Below are 20,251 nucleotides of genomic sequence, written 5' to 3'. Positions count from 1 at the left end.
AATTTCCTCTTAACATCGAGCTCTAGCCAAGGTGATCACACCCTTGGGTGGTGTACCAGCACTTGTCAACACAAGGCCAAGCATCCTCACCCACCAGGCCTTTAATCAGAAATGATTACATCTCCTCTAATGGCAGTGTGATACGATAAACTTCCCCAAACACAAACTTATACACACACAGACACACACACACACACACACACTGCTGCCTTAAACACATCTGTTTGCCTTAAAGTCTCCTCTCCTCATGCTGCTAAAGGGTAAAATTTCTTTTATATTTGTGTTTTTATGTTGGCTAGTGTATATCTTCACTATTCATTGGATTTTTTTATCGGTTGTCCCTGTGTTAATTTGCAGAAATAAATCATGCTGCCTCCTGTACAGAGAGGGAGTTCTAGTTCTATACAAACCAACACCTATTGTTCTTATTGAATCAGATAAGGATGCAGGTAGTGATACCACCGTTCAGCCTGACTTATTTCTTTGTGAGCAATGCTTCTGAAAAGGAGCAGTGACTTCATTGTATGAGTGCTCTGTCTGTTTCCCCCTTTTGCAAGGCTTAAATTCTTTTGTCCTGATGATGGGAAATTAGGTCACCTCTAGGCACAGGGGGTGGGTCACATATAATAAAAGGGACACAAAATTAAAGTTTCATTATTTATATCCTGGAAATTGGTTTCATGAGGGCAGATACTATCTCTGCTAAAGGCATGGGAGGACAGAAAGGGGAGAATATTATTCCTCCCCTAAGTTTTATCACTGTAATAGCATTTTAAAAGGTTTCAAATTCATTTTGTACATTTCTTGAACTCTTTACTTTTAATAGATGTTCAGAATAAACAGCTAACCTTTCGTTAAGCCGCACCGCACCTTTCTGCTGCTACACTGTGCTTTCCATTCTTGCACAGTACATACGCAGTTTACAGTAATAACAGAGGTCGATCAAACATTTGAAATTCTTAGTAATTATGAAACAACTTGTCACTGATTTCAGACAGTGGCTGACAAAAGCAGATGTCTCTTTTACAGTCTGCAACCATCAATTTTACCAGCTCCACAAACAGATCAGCTGCAGCTAGCTGGCTAATTAAGGTGGCATTAGCTTGGTGAGTTGTCTCAGAATGACTCAACATTTACAACTGAACTGCTTTAAAACAAAAACCCTGTGAGGGGATGATATGTGCTTGATACATGCAATACTGCGCTAAAAGGCTAAGGCTACATGCCCCATGCAAAAAGCTGATAATCCATGTGGAAGACACGTAAACAGAGAAACAACGCTGGCCTTGTATTATAGTGTAGAGGTAGTGTCCTAGTGTATGAAAAGGAAAAATGTAAGACCATGTATGCTCTGTCTGCATCTTGGATGGTATTTCTGATAATTTCAGGCTTTTAGGACAATACTAACCAATGTGTCTGCTGAACACAAAGCTATCTCAGATAACAGGTTTGGCTGGGGGTTGCAAGCAAAGTCCCACAAATCCAGCAGAGCAGGACAGAGTCCCTGCACTCTGACAGTGTAGCATCCAAGACTGGCCTCCACACAGTGAATGTGCTTGTCATGAATATTTATTTTTTCTGACATCACCTCTAACTGCATAAAATAATGTAGCATGAAATGCCCCTTGCTTTGGAAGCCAGGCTGGATTACTGTTTAATTTAGCTTAACCACAGTAAACTGATGACTGACTAACTTGATGGTAGCAGTCACATTCCCCATATCATGAATAAATAATGACACAAAAACATGGAATGCAATTAGAAAACAGAAGGGAACCATTACACACTTTGTGAACATAGCCTTGATAATGATACAAATGAAAATACAGTGTGTGTCTCTGGGAATATTGGACACTTTACAAGCCAGGCAAAAGGTAGAAAAGAGGGAGATGAAGAGAGATAAAAACAGGAAAATGAGGAAAAGGGGAAGCAGAAGAAGAAAAGACTCACAGCTTTCAAGCTGCATGGTACAGGTCTGAATATCCATTGGGAAATTCTTCAAGTCCATAGGGCAGGACAGGGTAAGAGTCAGCCTGAGACAGACAGATTGAAAGAGAGAAAAGGAGCCATAGGGAATGTCAAAAGGCACAAAAGAGCTCAAGGAAAAGACTCTAACATGGGGAAAAATGATAGATTAACAGTCAAATTAATCCAAGTGGCAAGATTCTGTATGATAGTGTTCAGTGCATTAAACTGACCAATTAGGAAAAAAAAGTAACGCACAATAGATTGGAGAAAATATATAGAGTTCCTGCCATTTGATTACATTTTGCACCACAGTAATGGCAAAGTAATTGGTGTAGGCATCCTTATGTTTGTTTGTTGTGCTGTGGATGCATTAAGCCTTCATGAATCCTCAGAAGAGAGAGAGAGAGGGAGCTATTTGTGAGTCTGTCTGGAGGAAAGCTGTGTAATTACCTGCTGAAATGCATCGCCCAGAGGCGAGACAAGAGCCGCCAGCAGTATACACACAGGCACCCATTTGCTACTGTGTTATGATGACACAATATCTTTTTCACCACATGAAGAACAAACTATAAACACCCCGGTGATTGACTCTCCTAACATTGCCTAAGTTGTAGCATGTATTTAGAGCATAGAAAGATGTTTGATCCATAATTACAGAACATAAGCAAATCTAGAGGGCTCAGTAACTCAGTGGAATGAGGTGGTGATTATCTGTATTTGCAATACTCTTATTGTGAGAACACTGGAGGAATGTGTTGTACAGCTCTTCCTCTTCCCACAGTTGTTGCCACTTTGCAAGCAAACAGAAAAATGATTAAATCATACTATATTAAAACATAAGTATTTGCTTTATCATGTATTTGGAAATATTGAAATATTAGTAAAATTTTAACTTCATTTCTAAACAATACATTTTTAGAAAAGCACCCTAGAGAGAGCTTCCACCGAGGAGTTAAATGAGAATAAAATGATCACTATGAGGGGGGAAAAAATGTTGTGCATGCTTTCATCCCTGAAATGTGCATTTTAGTCGCTGAAAACTATATTTTTGTACTTGTGTGTATTTTGTGGTTGCCTCCCACCATATGACAAAAATAATCTGAATTTGGCCGAGCAATCATTCTGCAACAGCATTTATGTTTCAAAACTTAGCCCTTGATTACGCCCCTGATTCTCTCCTCAGAGGATACAAGCTTTACATTTCAGGAAAATTATCTTTTACCTGATGCTATACAAAACGCTGCCATCTTGGAAAATCCGTAGCAGCTTGTTATCAGTGGTGACCTCGTGGAAATTGGCTCCTTTCTCGTTTGCAAAGAATAAATCAGGTTTCCAGATAGAGTCCAACATGGATGGATCCAGATCAAGGGAGTCATCTGGGTATTCGCTGTATGCTAGACGAGGGTCATTCCATTTTTGACGTAGAAATACATTGAGCCTGTAGTCCTGTAGAAGAACTCAGGGTAGTTAATGGAAAATATATCATCAGTGCAGTTTATGGTACAGATGGGGGAGCTTAGGAGTGGCTCATTCTGCTGTCGTGATTTCAGGTGCTTCTGGGAATGATCTGATACTGGTCACTACTGGAATCCATTCTAACTGAACTGAACAATTCATTGTACTCAATGAAAGATGGAACTACAATGAAACTTTTTAGAGTATTTTGATGGAGTATCACTTAAGTTTTAAAAATACAAAATTAATTTCAGCCACATAAGTTTATTTTATGGTCAAGGATAGAATCCCCCATTAACAGAAAAAAAGACTACGATGTACACGTTTCCATTGTGCCCAGTTACATTACTAACAGTATTAAGTACATAAATGCACTCATGTCCTCTGTTGTGAGATTGCAGCTGCGCAGCATCCTGATGTGGGGTGCAGTCTTGGTCTTAGCGGACTTGAAACAGCCAAATTGTTGCTTGTGAGTAGAAATTCAATTGGCAAGTAAGTGTTTTTACCCAACATATGTTGTTTCTGTTAATAAAAGAAACATTCAATGTTTAATATTAACAGGTAGCTCTAAAGTTTTTACGTATATTGTAATGATACCAGATAATTAACGCATCACTCTTGTTGAGATGCCCCTGCTTGAGCACATTTGTCAGATTTTACCAAAAGTGACTGACTGAAGATGATGATCTGTTTTTGAACTGTTGCAGCCTGTGTTGCTGGTGAGCAAAGGGTTGGCAATACAAGACAGGCCAAGGACAAATACTGAACACAATCACTCCTGCCTGCAGCCGGCATACATGAGTAATTAAATTAGAATTCTAATCCGCGCAATTAATTCAGAATTCATCTTTGGGCATTGTAGATTGTTGCTTTCCTTGCTTGTTCACTTCATTTATCAGAATTAAAAGCATGCTTCACCAGTGCATACAATGACATCATTAGTGTTGTCACTCTCTGGGCTAACCTGACCAGAGGTCTGGCCTTCTGGGCCTCCCTTGGACACCCTTAAACAGTTCTCTGCTGTATTATGCTGACCCAGGATAAGTCTGTAAGTGCAGACTTGAGGTCAGCCATTTTTTCCCCGAACCCCTCGTCCCCTCTCCCTGCCCCCTTTTCATTCATTTTCTCAATTTTTCATTTTAATTGCAGAGTGGACAGTTCATTATCAGTGTGTCAGTGACCCAGTGGACTCTGAAGGTTGTGCTGTTATACTCCAGGAAACACAGAAATGAGGGAATGGCTTCAGCACTGAGTGGATTAGCAAAGAAGTTCATAGGAGAAAAAGAGAATGGAGTGCTTCAAGATGTTTGTGCAAATCATGAGAGAGACACAACTAAACGAGCACCAACCATGATCCATAATCATGTTTAGAACCAAATTAATTCCAATGAGGGTTTTAAAGATAATAATGCTGTTTTTAAGAGAAACATTTGCATTTCTATATGTGCAACAATTTGAAATTGGCATGGTCTTCTTACCATTGTAGTTTCTGTGATGGACCCAAAGCTGTTGATAAAAATATTACAGGTGACATTCACAGGTGGACCTGAGGGAAGAAGAAACAGACTGAAATTCACATCTCACCTCAGATGGGATAAATGAAATCACACGGCTGTCCACATAACACATGCCAATTATAATGTACATCTCCTGGGGCTTCTTAAAATTTACAGCATTTTCTCCATTCTCTTTAAAATGTTGCTACAGTTTTAGTCATAGCAGCTCCAGCACTACTGCTGCTCTTTAAAGACTCTCAGAGAAAGTTTTTTTTTCCCAGGCCTGTAATTACAGCGAAAACATCTCATTTACTGAAACGAAACTCAAAAAAGATTTAAGATAGATTCTAGGGGGGAAAATGGCTAATGATGAGAAACTAAGAGCAAGGAGGGTCACAAAGACCACATTGTGGCACAGCAACCATCTCACCAAATAATGTTTATATGATATTACTTTGCAACAACAAATCCATGACACATTACCTGACTTGTTTTTTTATATATATGATGAAGAAATGTATTTGCAAATACCTATAGATTCAGTACAACTCACACTTTGTGAGGATATTCTCTCTGATATCAAACATCCATAAATCCACTTAGAAAGTAAGTACATATAATCCCAGAACTGGAAGTTTTCATCCATGAGTACACTGCAAACAGGAGCTGATAATAGCTAATTCAGCACATTCTTAATGGCGCCAGTTTGTCAAGCTGTAGACCACAGCTAACTCTCTGAGTCCATGGCTCTATTTATATGCTCCAAAGGCCCCAGATTATTGAAACCAAAGTTCCAAAACCAGGGTCATTATCAGCATCATTATCCCCCAAACCAAAGTAAGACAAATAATCATAATAACAACAAAAGTTACAAGATCCATTAATATTGACTTTTTTATGCATATATTTTTTGACATTACTAATTGTCAGGCTTTGAAAACCCCTGTCTACAACAAACCACACATAGGACTTGGGATGAGGACCCCAGTGTTAAAAGTCCTGTTTTTTCTATCATTTCTATCACCATCAGCCCACAACACCTCCCTATGACTTGAATGTACACAAGCATAATCCTGGCAGCAATTATTTTTCCAAAACATAAGTCTCAATATAATTTAAAAGTATATAAATGTAACTCCTAGGAGACAGTGTTCTTGTACTGCATGATAAAATATTCTATCCCTAAATTAAGTCAATAGCAAAACAACAAAATGGCTGGCTGTCACCACAGAGGCTTAATTAAATGCTGAACTAACCGTACGCTTTGAAACCAAGCAGGGTGAAAACGAGGACAAGCTGATGCAATATATGTATACTGGGAGGCTGGAAACCTCAGAATCATACTATAGTTTCTAACAGAGCAACATTCAGCTGCTTAGCTTTCACATCACAGTTCCACCGGTCTTTGTTTTCCTATCTTTTTTTTTTTTTTTTTTTTTTTTCTGGTGCTCGTGCTTTCCACTGGATTTTCTGAAGGGCTACTGTGATGGTCGGCCTTGGCGTGTACTGTACCTTTGAAGTTGGGTCTGATGCGAGCATCATAGCCTGATGTTCTCCCCATGAGCTTGTCCAGGAAGTCAGAAGGCGACAGCTGTGGTCCTGCCCTGCTGGGGGGCTTTATCTCCTCCTTACAGGAGCTCAGTCTGACATTACCCAGAGAGAGGGGGAGGGAGGGAGAGAGAGAGAGAGAGAGAGAGAGAGAGGAGGGGGGCAAATACAAACAGAAAGAACAGAGAAAGGATTTGAGAAATAGCAGAAGACTGTGTATATGTATGAGAGGTAGAAGTGGTGGGGGTGTGGGAGAAAAAATAATGAGAAACCAACAGAATGAGAAGCCAACAGCTATCAGCAAGTCAGTCATCAGCAAAAAATATCCAGCGGTGGAAAGGGAAATGAGGGTGAAAAATGCCGACTGAATGGTTGCCTCAGCTGGCGACTAAAAGCTTATCTATTTCACATCATGTCTGAGACTTATCGTTGTTGCTAGGCCCTGACTAGAGAGAAGCAAAACAGAAGCGGAGGTAAACCCGTCCCTCTCCTGTGCTTCCTGCTGCTTGTGGCTTAGCAGGGGTAAGACTTGACAGATTGATGGCTCAATTGTAATGCTATGAATGTCACACCGGGGAGAGGAAGAAGTTGATACAAGCTCCGGTGAGGCTTAGGCAGCCACTGACAGGAATAACCAACAGGCCAGAGAGAAAGTAAAGGGAAGAAGGGAGACTGAGAAAAGCAAAGAAAGGCAGAAGAAAATGTGGGGAAATGAGGAAAACGCCCTTTAAGCCAGGAAACCCTGGTTTATTATGGACTGGACTTCTGTAGCACAGCTGATTGCACCTCACGCTTTGATACAATTGTTAACAGTTCACGATCTGTCATGATCTGAAACTCTGGAGTACTGACGGGGGGTTCAATCCCCTCCGAGGCACAGCTTTGGTGAAGCCCTGTGTTCTCATGAGTGTGTGCGGAGCCAGTCACTGATCCACCATTCTTATGGCCTCTTAACTGTATTTAGAGTCACAAAACTGCATTGTCAGGGGCTACAGGATTGGAGGAATTTGTTGAGGATATTTTCGGGACTTCAAGCGTAAAGCTGAGCTGATCCTAAGAGATCTTCTGATTTGTAACATTGTAGACAACAATTAGGAATCATATGGAAACTAGAGAGGCAGTTAGTATACCGCATACCTCTGTCAAGGCCAAACAATCCTGCATGTCTCTCCTACACAAGTATACATTTATTTACTGTCTTTAATCCTTATACAAGACAGCTGTATGGTTTCAACCTGCTGTGTGAAATGATGGCGTCAGCACTATACAGTTCATACAGCTGTACAGCATCATGAATTGTCTCATTGCTTTGTCGCAACTTTGTTACTGTGTAATTTTATGAGTTCCCTGTTGAATAAAATACTGACGTAAACATTCCTAAATGCTGCTGATTCTACGTGCATGGTTACTTACTATTGATTAGTAAAACTCTATTTAATGTAGATTTCTTCCACCAGATCCAGATTATTATCTGGATAAGATTTCACAAACTTGATGTCAACATCTTATGTCAGATTTTTTATTTTTATTTTTTTTAACATCAAGATCTACACATTATTTTCAGAGAAACTGCAGAAAATGTCAAAATGTTCTATCTTGCAATTAAAGGAAAGTGATACAAATCAGTTCAGTGCTTTTTGTGTAATCCTGCTGATATAAACAAACAGACAAGGTATATAATGAAGCTATTGACAACTTCCACACTCACATTTTAACATATGTACAGTTATTATTGGTATCGAACTAAATTTCATTGCTAACCACTGAATAGTTTCCATCCCTGGAGCCTTGCAGTTAGTGTGGCTAAAAATAATTCAAGCACCCAGCACTTTTAGTTGGTTTTCCCAGTGGAGCAGCACACATATCTTACTCTTTCTTACTTTATAAAGTTCAACTCTCACTGGTCCCCTGGCTCTACTCCATTGCTTCCTGCTGAGGTCCACTCTGTACTTTTGCTGATGTTACTGTATATTCGTAGCCCCTTCATCCCTTTTTCTCTCTCACCCACACAGTCAGTTACAAACACATACAGGTAGACAGGGATGGATACAGAAAGCCATTGATAACGAATGGCCTCTCCGGGGTTGTGCTTGTTTTATGAAACGGTGCTGAAATATACAATATCCTGTTTTCTCTCAAGTGTGATTTTTCTGGTGGTCACAAGCATTCAGACACAAATGATTGTGACAGTAATCTCTTTTGTCATATATACTATAGAAATATTGGCAGAAGAAGAATGACTCGCTAACACAATAGCATTTGTTGGCAGTGATTTGTGAATGCTTTTGGACATGGCTTGCTCAAGACTGATGAAAATGGTCCATCTGATGTAATTTCTGGTGTGAGAATCATAAAAGGGTTCACTTCAGTCAAACAGTATCTCCAAAACATAGCAGGTCTAACCCATAAGACAAGGTTCCCTTATGACCCCTATACTGTCAGTCATTTCTGCTCATTGATGGTAATGAACATTCAAGAAACAGCAGTATGATTCCTCATATGTTAAAAAGTATTTCACATTATTTCTTAATACTGATCAAAAACTCAAGTGGTCTTGAAGTATATGTATTTATTTATGTCTGATATCGGTGTTTCTTTTTGTGCTTCTGGTTTGATTAACAAAGCTTAAATTTGCATTAATCTCCATTAACTGTTCCTTCATTGTAAAAAGTTTTTATCTTTAATTTCTTTATTTGTGAGCACTCTAATATTTGCAATGACTTCTTTGGGATATACTTGGTAATTCTTTGCTAATTGTAATCATAGACACAAATTCATCAAATTCAGGAAAAATTGACATTAATTAGCTGATACATCTTGGGATATGCACATCGAAGGTTCAGCATTTTTGGCTGGATGCAACAGCGGGACCAACCCTATAATCTAGAATGTCCCTGACTGACTGAGTGATCCTTTTTCCATCACTGGTCATCTGAATGCCTTGTCACTGAGTTTCTGGTGCAAACGGGGCAAACATGAGGGGGTGTTAACAGTCTGCAGTGTTGCCAACTTAGCACATTGTTGCTACATTTAGAGACTTTGCTTCAAACAAGACTGGGTATAAACCTGGTACATGACTGGACTTTGTATGGATACCAACCAGGGGCTTAGGGCTACACCTTTTGTTACAGGCAGTCTACCAAGTCGTTCTGGTTACAGTAAATACAGCTGAAATCACAGCACAGTCTTTGTCTCTAATTTTATGTTTGGTAGTTTTGTCAGATCACTTCGCGAATGTAAAATCAGGATTTCACCATTGGCGGTCTAGCCAAATACTAGGTTTTCACCTAGTCTTGTTTTTATTATATGCACTTAAATAAACTCTTTGCGGTGTTACTTCGGCTGAACTTCTCACCCTCAGCTGTGAGAGTAGCTGTGGGTTTCTGCTTTCCCTCAGGACCAACAGTGTCTCTCCATCAGCCTTCATGCATTTCTAATTGGATCACTTTCCTGTTGTGTGAGGTGCCATCAGTGCTTAAATGCTAGCTATCTTATATCATGGAGAGGATGAAAGAAGAGACAGCCCAAATCTGTTCACAGCCATGTCACAAATTTAGGTCTTTGAGTTTTTGGCTTGCACCCATGATGTCTTTATTGACAAACCATATATTGTGTGTGTTAGGCAAATGTTTCTGGACATTAATACTTTTGAGGTTAATGTACTGTACAACAGTCACTCTTAAAATAAGATCTAGTTTGTATTGACTATTAAACTACAAGTGTAACTGCAAGTGGCTCCACAGAACCCTTCAAAACTAAATCATGTGGTTCTTTGTCTGAATGATTCAATTATTAAGATGCTCTTTGCTGACATTTAATGAGCCTGACCTTTTACTTCCCTCTACATCCCTTTCATTTCAGCATCCGTGCCAGACTGCTGTCGAGAATAGCAAACAACTTTCTTTCCTTCCATTACAGAGCTTTGGCTGTCACTCTGGCTGTTAACAAGGGATTTTATTTAGCTTTTTTAAGTAAAGTTGACTCAAAGCTGAAACACAATTGTATACGCACACTTTTAAGTTTCATAAAAAGAGTTAGTTATAAAAATGATACATTTAAACACACCTTCACAGCTGCCTATGACTGATTTTAGTATCTTTGAGATTTACATGTTTATTGCTTTTATTACTTTATGCTTTTTTAAATTTCTTTTCTAATTTTTGAATCTCTCAGGCGAGACGACTAAATACACATGCCTCAATCTAAGGATCCTGCCCTGATATTGACATGTAAAGTAGTTACAGTTACAGAAAGATTCTTTCCATCTTGTATTCACTTAAAATCAAGCTAGTGTTGGCTACAGCTATGAGAGGGAAACGTTGTAACAAACATGTCAGGGCTGTGCTGTCAGCAGCTCAACCATGGGAAGCCACTGTATGTGCAAATAATCAGAAGCGCTAGACAGCTTTTGATTACCGTTCCACCCCACCTGGCCAGAAACAAAAATTTCAGTCAGCCATTAATTTTAATCAAAGTATGTGTACACATGACCAGTGGTTCAAGAAGTGGCATGTAGTCATTTTCTGCAAACATGGATGCATGGAGCAGTGCTGGCCATGGTTGCTTTGTTTTCTGATTTTTCTCACAAGAAAATGCTCCTTCAGCAATAGCCAGCTTTGTCAAAAATCATGGTGGCCAACCACTGTTTGTAATGTGTGTTAATCCAAAATCATTATGTACAGATGCATTATACATGTCTTCAGCCACACCCTATTGTTCTATGAGAACTGACAAAATTCACTCATTTTCTTTCACAAATTTAACAACCCCAACATGTCCTGGTGTTAAATTATTTAAATTATTTTTCATTAAAACTTAAGGCATCCAAAGCATTGGCTAAGGTCAGGGAGAGATCACGGTTACGGTTAATAAAAAGGTAACATTAATGGCTCCTTAAATGATCATCACTGCCACTAGATGTTGCACTACACTGCTAGCATCTCAGACCAATATAAATGCTTCATCAGCCACACGGCCGGCCTATGATTGGTGAAATGCTTCACGGATATGCTGACAGTAAGCCAGCTCGGGATAGCAACATTTGCTGAACAAATTCGTAATATTGGTAACAGCAAGTTAGCTACGTCATCATGCTACTGTAGTCACGAATGAAAATAGACATGTAACGTTAAGTAGCCATCAAGTTACTTCCACATGGAGAATAAAAACCAGGTCTGAGTCAAGCTGGAGACCTTTAACAGTTCATAGGGTTCTCCATCTTGGTAAGGCCAGAGCAGTACTGGCTTCATGGTTGGACTCAGGATTTGAACCACTAGTCCCCATGGCCAGTTCACATGCATTCTGGTCTTCTCTTTCTTTGTCAGAGGCCTTTTTAGATGAAAAAGAGATGTCTTCAGTGGAGGAAATTCTCCAGGAAGTCGCTTTCACCTGAACGCTGTCATTTTCACCTGAAGGCTGCATGCTGCACTGTGTCAGCTTGCTTGTGGGCAGTGCCTGTGTGTTTAAATGTGGGGAGTTCCAACAGTTTAGCAAGAGGGATACAAATGCACAAACATGCACAAGTATGTGCACCAACATGCATGCGTTCACAGAACGGTTACCAGAGCAGAGAAACTCAGATTACAACGCACACAATGACTTTGTTCTACACTCAGAACGCCATTACTCAACCATATATTTGCATAGAAAATCTTTAACTGCAGGTCTGATGAAAACCAAACTTCTGTCTGCTGAATGAAACAACCTCTTTCCTTCATTGTAATTTACAGAGCACACTACTTCTTCTGCTGGCACTGAATGTTGCCTTTGGGTTAAATTTTAAATTTCGCAAAATGGCTCAATTTTAATGGTTGACCATTTAGAAGTTTCCATATTAGATAATATCTCCAAGGAATGTTCGGTGGCAGAACTAGAAAAATGGTACTCACTTCCAGCATAGTGCATCATTTGGTTACAATGAATATATGACCAGACACAGTAAAAGAAAAGAGGCTGTAGCTGTGATTGTGTGTACAGTACATAAGGCTCAAATGTATGAAGACATAAATGGACCCATGAGAGGGGTTAGGGTGGCAAGATCAGCAAGAGACCAACATTTGTCATCTGCAAAATTCACAGCTTCCCCATTTTTTTTTTTATAATACAAAGCTTAAGTATAAACTACAAATATGGGCAGACAGAAATGTGATACACGCAAAAACTGGTTGATTGGTTTTCACTTACTAACAACGTGAAGCATTTTGTCAGTAAGTTATTATCTTATTCTCTATAACTTTAACCTTGTTGAGCCTCAGGTTTGGAAGTAACAGTCCAAAATGACTTCTAATTAGATGGGATGGGAGTCTGCCCATAGAGTGCAAACATATTCTGTTAATTGCTTTTTCATTAGGAAGCTGGTGATCAGAAAAGCACATCATTTCACAGTATGGCTGTTCCTGGTTTCCTACAAGGAAGCACTGGGGGATATCAGGGCCATTAGACATCCATGCATGAACATGCCAACTTTTTAGTGCCATTAGCATAATGGGAAAGAGAAGAAAACTGCTTTCTCTGCCTGTTGAAACACATTGCTCTAATTTCCTACTTGTCAAATTGACCTTGACATTCACTCGAGCCTTAGGTATTGCTCCCATAGCAGGGTTGTCACTATGAAGTTGAATATAGGCATTTTGGACAATCAACACAACTTTCAATCCAACCATATGAATTGACTCATATTGACTTATATAAAAATATACCCAAAGACAGCATGATTTATGATAATACAATGACATGTCTCTTTTTTTTTTTGTCTCAAATGACCTGTGTAGCCATTGTCTTCACACTGCTGTATATGATGGCCTATGGCTACTGCTGTCCCCTTTTGATCAATAGGCTCATTGGGGAATGGGATTTGGAGCACACTGCAATTTACCCTTACACATTCATCTTCAGTGACATGACCACTGCCACTCCTGCACAGTGACACCTCAAGGTATGGAAACACAGATATAGACAGAGCTTCCTACAGTTAAAAGCTTCTCACTGAGACTGGCTATCATCAGCTAGTAAACAATGTTTGGGTCTCCAAGGTAAAGTGGAAACATGGATCACAACTTGAGACTTTTGTGAGGTTGGAAAAATATACTAACACAACCCACGGAGGCCAAAACGGAGGAGTCAGAATGAATAATGTGGTGACAAGATATACACTGACACACTTTGTACAACAGAAACTTTCTGCATGCTAACAATAAGGCAGAGTTTAGTCAGATTAAGGTGAAATGAAAAATTGTGTGCAGATTAAGCATTCAGTACAGAGGTGCCATTTGCAAGGCAGATTACGAGAAATTGTTCCACTGGGTTTATGATGTCATGGGAGAAACCTACAGGGCATATATGCATATTCTATGGTAATAAAATACAAGATGGATGGATTTGAAATTACTTCTGAATTTCACAGAGAGTTCATTTTTTCTTACGACCTCTATCTGTAGAGCAATAGCTGTCATTCTACGGGAGGAGATTGACGAGCCAAACACTCTCCTTCATGGCATCATTACCTGCTTATATGCTGTCTGTAGTTAAACAAGACAATGAGCTACATTCTATTTTGCTACTTTTGTTAAAAGTACTCTGTGTAAGAATGTGAAGCAATTTGATAGAAATGTAAAGCCATTTGTATTTATCTTTTATTTTTATTGCCAATGTGTGAAGGGTTTATAAGGTGACTTAAAGAAATGAGACCTTCCCTGCGGACTAATTTTTACGTACAGCGCTTGGGACAGCACTTGCTGGCTGCAATTCACTTCAGGGCCACTGGTATCAGTAATGACGTTTTGCTTTTGTCACTAAATCCCATGAAAAGACCAAAACCAACAATGTGTTGGTCTGTCACTGAAAATTTTACAGTATATAAAGCTTTAAAAATATTCACAAATATATTGATTAAAAAAAAGGCTTAATACTGTCCTAAACATGGGAACTGTAGTTTTTCTTTTCAAATTATACTCTAACAGTAATAAATAGTGCATTTGTTAGGGATTGTCCAGCTGCATATTCAGTTGCAATTATGTGAATGTGTATGTGGTAACAACCCAAAATAGGTTCCAGTGCCCATGTTTATGGTAATGAAGGAACATACCAGCCAGTGAAATGGTTTGGCTCATTAATGTGTTTTTAAATATTTCTGGATAACAACAGAGGATTTTAGTACAAATACTGTATCAGGATTTGGTTATTCAGGCAATACTTAACAGTGCAATTAATTTACTGTTGGTTTTGTCTTTTCATAAGATGATAGAGAAATGTATCACCAGACTTGTCCTTAAAAAGAACTCTGTGTACACTCAGGAAAGTGAATAAAACAGGTATATACATAATAAATGTAACAGTCTAGGCTATATTTCATTGCTTTGGCAAACGTATCACTGTTTTTATACTGCTCAGCAGGGGTTATACATCTGAAAGAAGAACAAAGATGGTTGGAGGATTTCGTGTACTTCCACTAGATATAGATATAGATGTTTACAGGCTAACTTTCAGTTCCATCCCTATCTTTGAACTATCTCTATTCTCCACAGTGTTTACTTTGATCTTTTATTTTTTCGTAAAGCATAATTAGGTCAGCCATGAGCCAGCGCTAATAGTAGAATATACTTCTGGTTAAAGTAGCCCACTACAGCTGTCTCGATGCAAACCCTGGGTTTAATGATTTGGATTAATCCATGCTAACCCAGAGTAAATCACGACTCTGTGCCATTGCTCGTGTGTGCTAATTTGTAATACAATCTTTAATCTTGTGAGAGTGAGGCTTGACATCTCTGGAGTACCCAGCAGAAATGATGTTTTCAGGCTTGTGCCACAGTAATGACAGATTTGTTCATGATAGCCTGTTTTAACTGCACTGAACTCCAACTACCACCCCGGGCTTTTACCCCTGCAGCTTTAAGTAATCTTCAGCACTCTTAATGTGTTCTTGGCTAGTGACTTAAAATTCATATTGGTGTGAAATATAATATCCCCCTCTTTGTGATTAATTCTTTTATCTGTTGGGTTTCTGAAGACTGTGCCGTTGAAACTGAAGAAAACTGTCCTACACTTTCTCCTACTCATTATTTCTACATCTGTCGTCAAAATGCCATGACACAGTGAATTGTTCAGCCCACACACATTATCAAGAAAATGTTCTTCTCTTTTGAGTTAATCTCAGAAAATATTCTTACAGTTAAACTTGTGAATACAAGAAACTGAACTTCAATATGAAGAAATGTCATGTATGCTTATTTTAGATCAAACAATGGCAATACCAGTACTTTCATCTGATGTTGTCACTTCCACTGATGGGTGGTTATTGGTTTATTTGCCAGTTAATCCTTGGACTTAGTGACTTAAGTATGCCACTGTTCTTCTATATGCCACAAATATAGTAAAAGGAGTTGAAATTGAATTCATTGTGAATTTAGCCTTGAAATATATGCCAGTGTGACTCAAAGACTCAAACTCCCGGCACAGCAATATGGGCGAGTTTAGAGAGGTTAAATTTTATGTACGGAAGAAACAACTTAAACAGAATCACTCAGCTGTTTTCTACTTGAAATACTAATGTGGGTAGTGTGAGTTACTGTTTTCAATCATTTATCCCTGTTAAATGTGCACTGTTATTATATTATATATGGTATCAAATGTATAGTCTTAGCTAAAACCTACGGTCATCATTGACATTTGAATCAATGGTGACTCAGCCAAGGTCATTTAATCTACAGCCCCCTTTCCAACTGGCCACTAGCATTAAACTTTGTAGGAAAAATATGTATTTAATTGTATATGACGTGTTCACCATTTACCTCCCTGGCTCTCCCCGAAGCAAAATCAACTAATGGTTTCCAACAGTGGCGGTTTAAATGGCAATTTCTGTGATAAGCCCAAGGAACTCACCTTTCCCCCCCAAGGGAGATGAATCTAGTATAGAGCATCCTCAGACCCACCCATCCTCCAGATATCTCTCCAAGCCTCTCTGTATTCAGGCCACCTTTTCCATGTCTAAGATCTGATATCGGTGCAGATTGCCTCCTGTCAGTCTCTGAGAAACAGAGTTAGCAGGATTTCTGATAGAGAGAAGCGACTGTTCTGACTGCAAAAGATTGCTTTGATGTGTCTGCTTACAGGCTTGAGATGGACTGCGGCTTTATCTTAATACAGTAGACAGCTGCACACCACATAAGCTTTAGGTTTGTTTTGCCTTGTTTCTGCAAAGCAGTAAAATAATTGTCGATTTTGTTCTCTTGGATCAACACAAAATACAGCACATCTAGATTAATGCAAAGAGCCCATCCTCGTGTATACATGCATCTTATTATCTGTGCATTCAACACTTTCTTGAAGCTATCACTGCTGATCTATGCCTGCGTGTCAGTTTATGCTTATATCGTTATGAGCCCGGCTGTAAGCTGAATGGCTGTGTTCAGATGCAGAAGGGTATGAACATCATGATCAAAGCAGACTGTTTGTCTCTCTCATCCTTTCCATGTACTGTAGTCAAGGTAATGAAATGCGGTGGATAGAAGTTAAAGGGGTACCTGTATGATTGGATTTTGTGCTGCAGCCAAACTGGGATGGTAATTGCATGACATAATGAAGCACTACGGAGTGTGTGTATGTGCATTTTCAGTGTATAAAGAGAAGACTGTGTGTGTCTCCACATGTTGGGCTCAGCATCCCCACACACCCCTCCCACCCTTCTGTAGTTTTGGAGGCCACTGGGAAATCTCCGCAGCTGGATTCCTACAGAAGTAGACTACAGTATAACAGTGTACAGTCAACATGTAATTAGAAGCTGTAGACTGCTTGGCTGTGATGATTAATGTTCTCCATTTGCTACGTGCACCTATATGAATATGGATAGAGGTGTCAGCTCCCATCTGTCTCCAAATAAATCACATTCTCTGATAGCATATGCTTGTTTTCCTGTTACCACTTCCAGCTATCATAATCTTTTTCCTCTGTTAGCTGTTTACTAAATGCTTTAAGCTGCATATGTAATGGTGTTTTTGCTGCAATGCTGTTAGCCTTTGGTTAGTCTTCTGCATTTCTGGCTTTTTAAATTGCTAACTGTTGCTGCTTATTGAGGAAGTAATGTTTGTTGGCTTTCTCATTTTGCCCCGAGCACCACAGCACTATACTAGTAAGCATGCATTGTAAGGGAGACATGAGAAATCCAAGGGCCAGTGGGTGAGTCAGTGTGTGCTTGGTCCCAGTTATGGTTCACCTGTGCCTTAAAGCAAAGAATAAAAGCTACTGGGATTTTGCTGTCAATCTGTATAGAGAGGTGTGATTTCAGCCCAGGAGGACGAGGTAGAGCAGATTGTCATACAGAAAAATGTTCCCACAAAAACAACACAATACATCCAGACACACACAAGGACAGTCCCTGCACTCTACATGACCTGTATTTTGGACATGACAGCGAGGAGGAAAGAAGTTGTAGGCATAGCCGCTGGCCTGTTTCGCTTGATCAAACTGTTGGCTGGAACCAACAGCATCATGACAAAGCCACCATGGAACACAGACTACCAGGAATTTTCTGAATCACACCGGCAAAGGAGGCAGCGTAACAATGCTTTGTGAAATGTCAGTTCCTCATTTCACTCATGCTGCTAATGTCGAATTTCACTAAGCCTTTGACTTTGACTTCATTGTTTGTGGACATTTATTTTTTTCTCTTGGTACATGCTTACTCACTAACAGATATGTAATGAAAGATTCTGTATGAATAGACATTAACAAGGGCTATTTTATTGGTATTTATTTGATTGGAAAGTTACTTTGACGTTTTTACTGCAGTTGTAAAAAGTATGTCAGAATATCATGTTATAATAGCAAGCCCAAAAGGATGCTAACAGTGAGAGTAAATCAGAGAAAAGGCAGGTCTAATCCACCACTGTTATTCAGGCAATAACTTTGGAAATCACAGCTGAAGCCATTGAGTAATACTGAAACTCTTAAAGATGTTAGTTTCTAAGTTCATTCTTCATGTTGGAAAACAGGAGTCGACAAAACATGTCTCACCTCAAGGTCCATTAAATAGTTGTTCTGGGGGTTTCAATCATATGGCACGAGCTTCATCAGAAAAAATGGAAATTTGAACATCTATAATTCAATGACTGAGCAGTTTCCATCTGCTGATGAAGGTCACAGGTAGTGTACTGAACACAGATTTAGTGAAATGGTAAAAGGTATTTAAAAAGACTATATTGGCTGCAGTATGTTTTCATCTGTCCTTGTGTAGGACACCAGTGGAAATTTTCCATATTTTACGCTGACAGATAGACAAAAGAGGCTTTAACTGCAGTCTGAGTGAACAACAGTATGGATTGTACCCTTCTCAAATCACTGATTATGTCTTGGTTGCAAGTCTGTGATGGAACAAAGCTGACGGTTGAGTAGAAATGTTCTCATGTTTTGAAAAACCCACGGGCCAGACAGACACTGGCTCTGTGAGATTTCCTCAGAGGCACTAGTCCAAGAGACAACTCAGGCATTGCTCCATTTGCTTTGTGCACTTTTTCCAGGGTGATGTCTTGTTCACAAGAGCCTCTTGGGGTGCTGGACACGCATTGCATGTCTTGCAGTTTTTCCAAAGAACAAAGGCATATGGATATGGTAATCCTTGAGCCTGTTAAGGAAAAACAAGTTCAGACAGACTACAAACTAATCCTGTTCGACATACACTGTTGTGCCTTCTCTATGTCTTTACTATCAGGTGGATTTAATTACTCCATTATATAAGAGACCAATTCCTTCCATATTTCACTGGAATTGAAAGTTTTTTGTTGGTGTAATATATCCTACACTGCAGTCATGTATTACAAGGATTAAAAACATTTCTAAACTATCTCAGGATTTCCCAGTTGAGTAAATGCCAACAGCATAACCCAAGGCCATCAACGGAGTCCATGACACGTTTAATAAGTGAACCACCCATTTATTGAAAAGCACACATTTCTCATCCAAAGAGGAGAACCACAGGATTTGACACACTATTTCAGGAAACAATGTGGGCGTCTTGTGGGAACATACAGACAAATGGAGGGAGTCTCAGTGGTCAGACACCAAGGTGAATACATTTTCAGACTTGCATTGTGCCTGTTCAACACGATAAAGACGTGTTTCCAGTCCTGTTATGGATGGTTTGAAAGCTCTGAGCCTCATGTGTGGGCTCAGATAAACCATGAAAAAAGTATGGCCATGCTTGAGTGCCAGTACAAAATCACTATTCACATTCAGCTCTCGTGAAGATCACCCCAGACATCCCAGTTGTCTCCTTCAAAGAGCTGTGATAAAATGTCACATTTATTCTGGTTGATCGCGATGTCAACTTATCTCCACCCAGTGTCAATGTGACTTGCGAATTCATTGTCAATAATACAAGGACATTTAAATATTAACTGGCTTACCTTGAAATGACCATTCGTGCTGTTTGAAAGTGTTTTAATATATTGTCTAGATTGACAAATGAACTTTTTCACACATAGAACTAATTATTAATCAATTATACAAGCCTTGTCTATAAATCACTTGAGGTCTGCAACCCAACCTGGAGCCTGGTTTGGACATATTTTCATATGCATCACAGTTTCAGTCTGGGTTGGGCCTAAAATATAATTACTAATCATCATATTAACTTGTGCCGTTGACTGAAGTAAGAAAAGATGAAGAATTAAAGGCTCAGACTTACAGACTTGGTGATGAATATGGCCTCGACTACGTTCAGTCTGAAACTTGACATTTTGTGCAGAGCCTGCCTGGTAATGCTTAAGTCCATATACTATTTGCCCATGTGTTAA

The 20,251-nt window shown here is 39.3% G+C and overlaps 1 protein-coding gene across 2 annotated transcripts in view; it reads right to left on the bottom strand.

Moving 5' to 3' along the window:
* glra4a (glycine receptor, alpha 4a) overlaps nucleotides 1-20,251 on the bottom strand; it is a 43,323-nt gene that overhangs the window by 10,821 nt on the left and 12,251 nt on the right. For both annotated transcript variants that reach the window (XM_071458115.1, XM_071458116.1), the window contains exons 2-5: nucleotides 6,432-6,562; nucleotides 4,902-4,969; nucleotides 3,191-3,414; nucleotides 1,951-2,033 (exon numbers count right to left, since the gene is read on the bottom strand). In XM_071458115.1, coding sequence (XP_071314216.1) covers nucleotides 1,951-2,033; nucleotides 3,191-3,414; nucleotides 4,902-4,969; nucleotides 6,432-6,562 — 506 coding nt within the window. The remainder of the gene's footprint in view (nucleotides 1-1,950; nucleotides 2,034-3,190; nucleotides 3,415-4,901; nucleotides 4,970-6,431; nucleotides 6,563-20,251) is intronic.

Source organism: Trachinotus anak, unplaced genomic scaffold (assembly GCF_046630095.1).
Source record: "Trachinotus anak isolate AG129_WGS33_773 ecotype Australia unplaced genomic scaffold, CSIRO_AGI_Tana_v1 ptg000021l, whole genome shotgun sequence".
Taxonomy (NCBI): Eukaryota; Metazoa; Chordata; class Actinopteri; order Carangiformes; family Carangidae; genus Trachinotus; species Trachinotus anak.
This window is presented reverse-complemented; position numbering and strand designations above follow the sequence as displayed.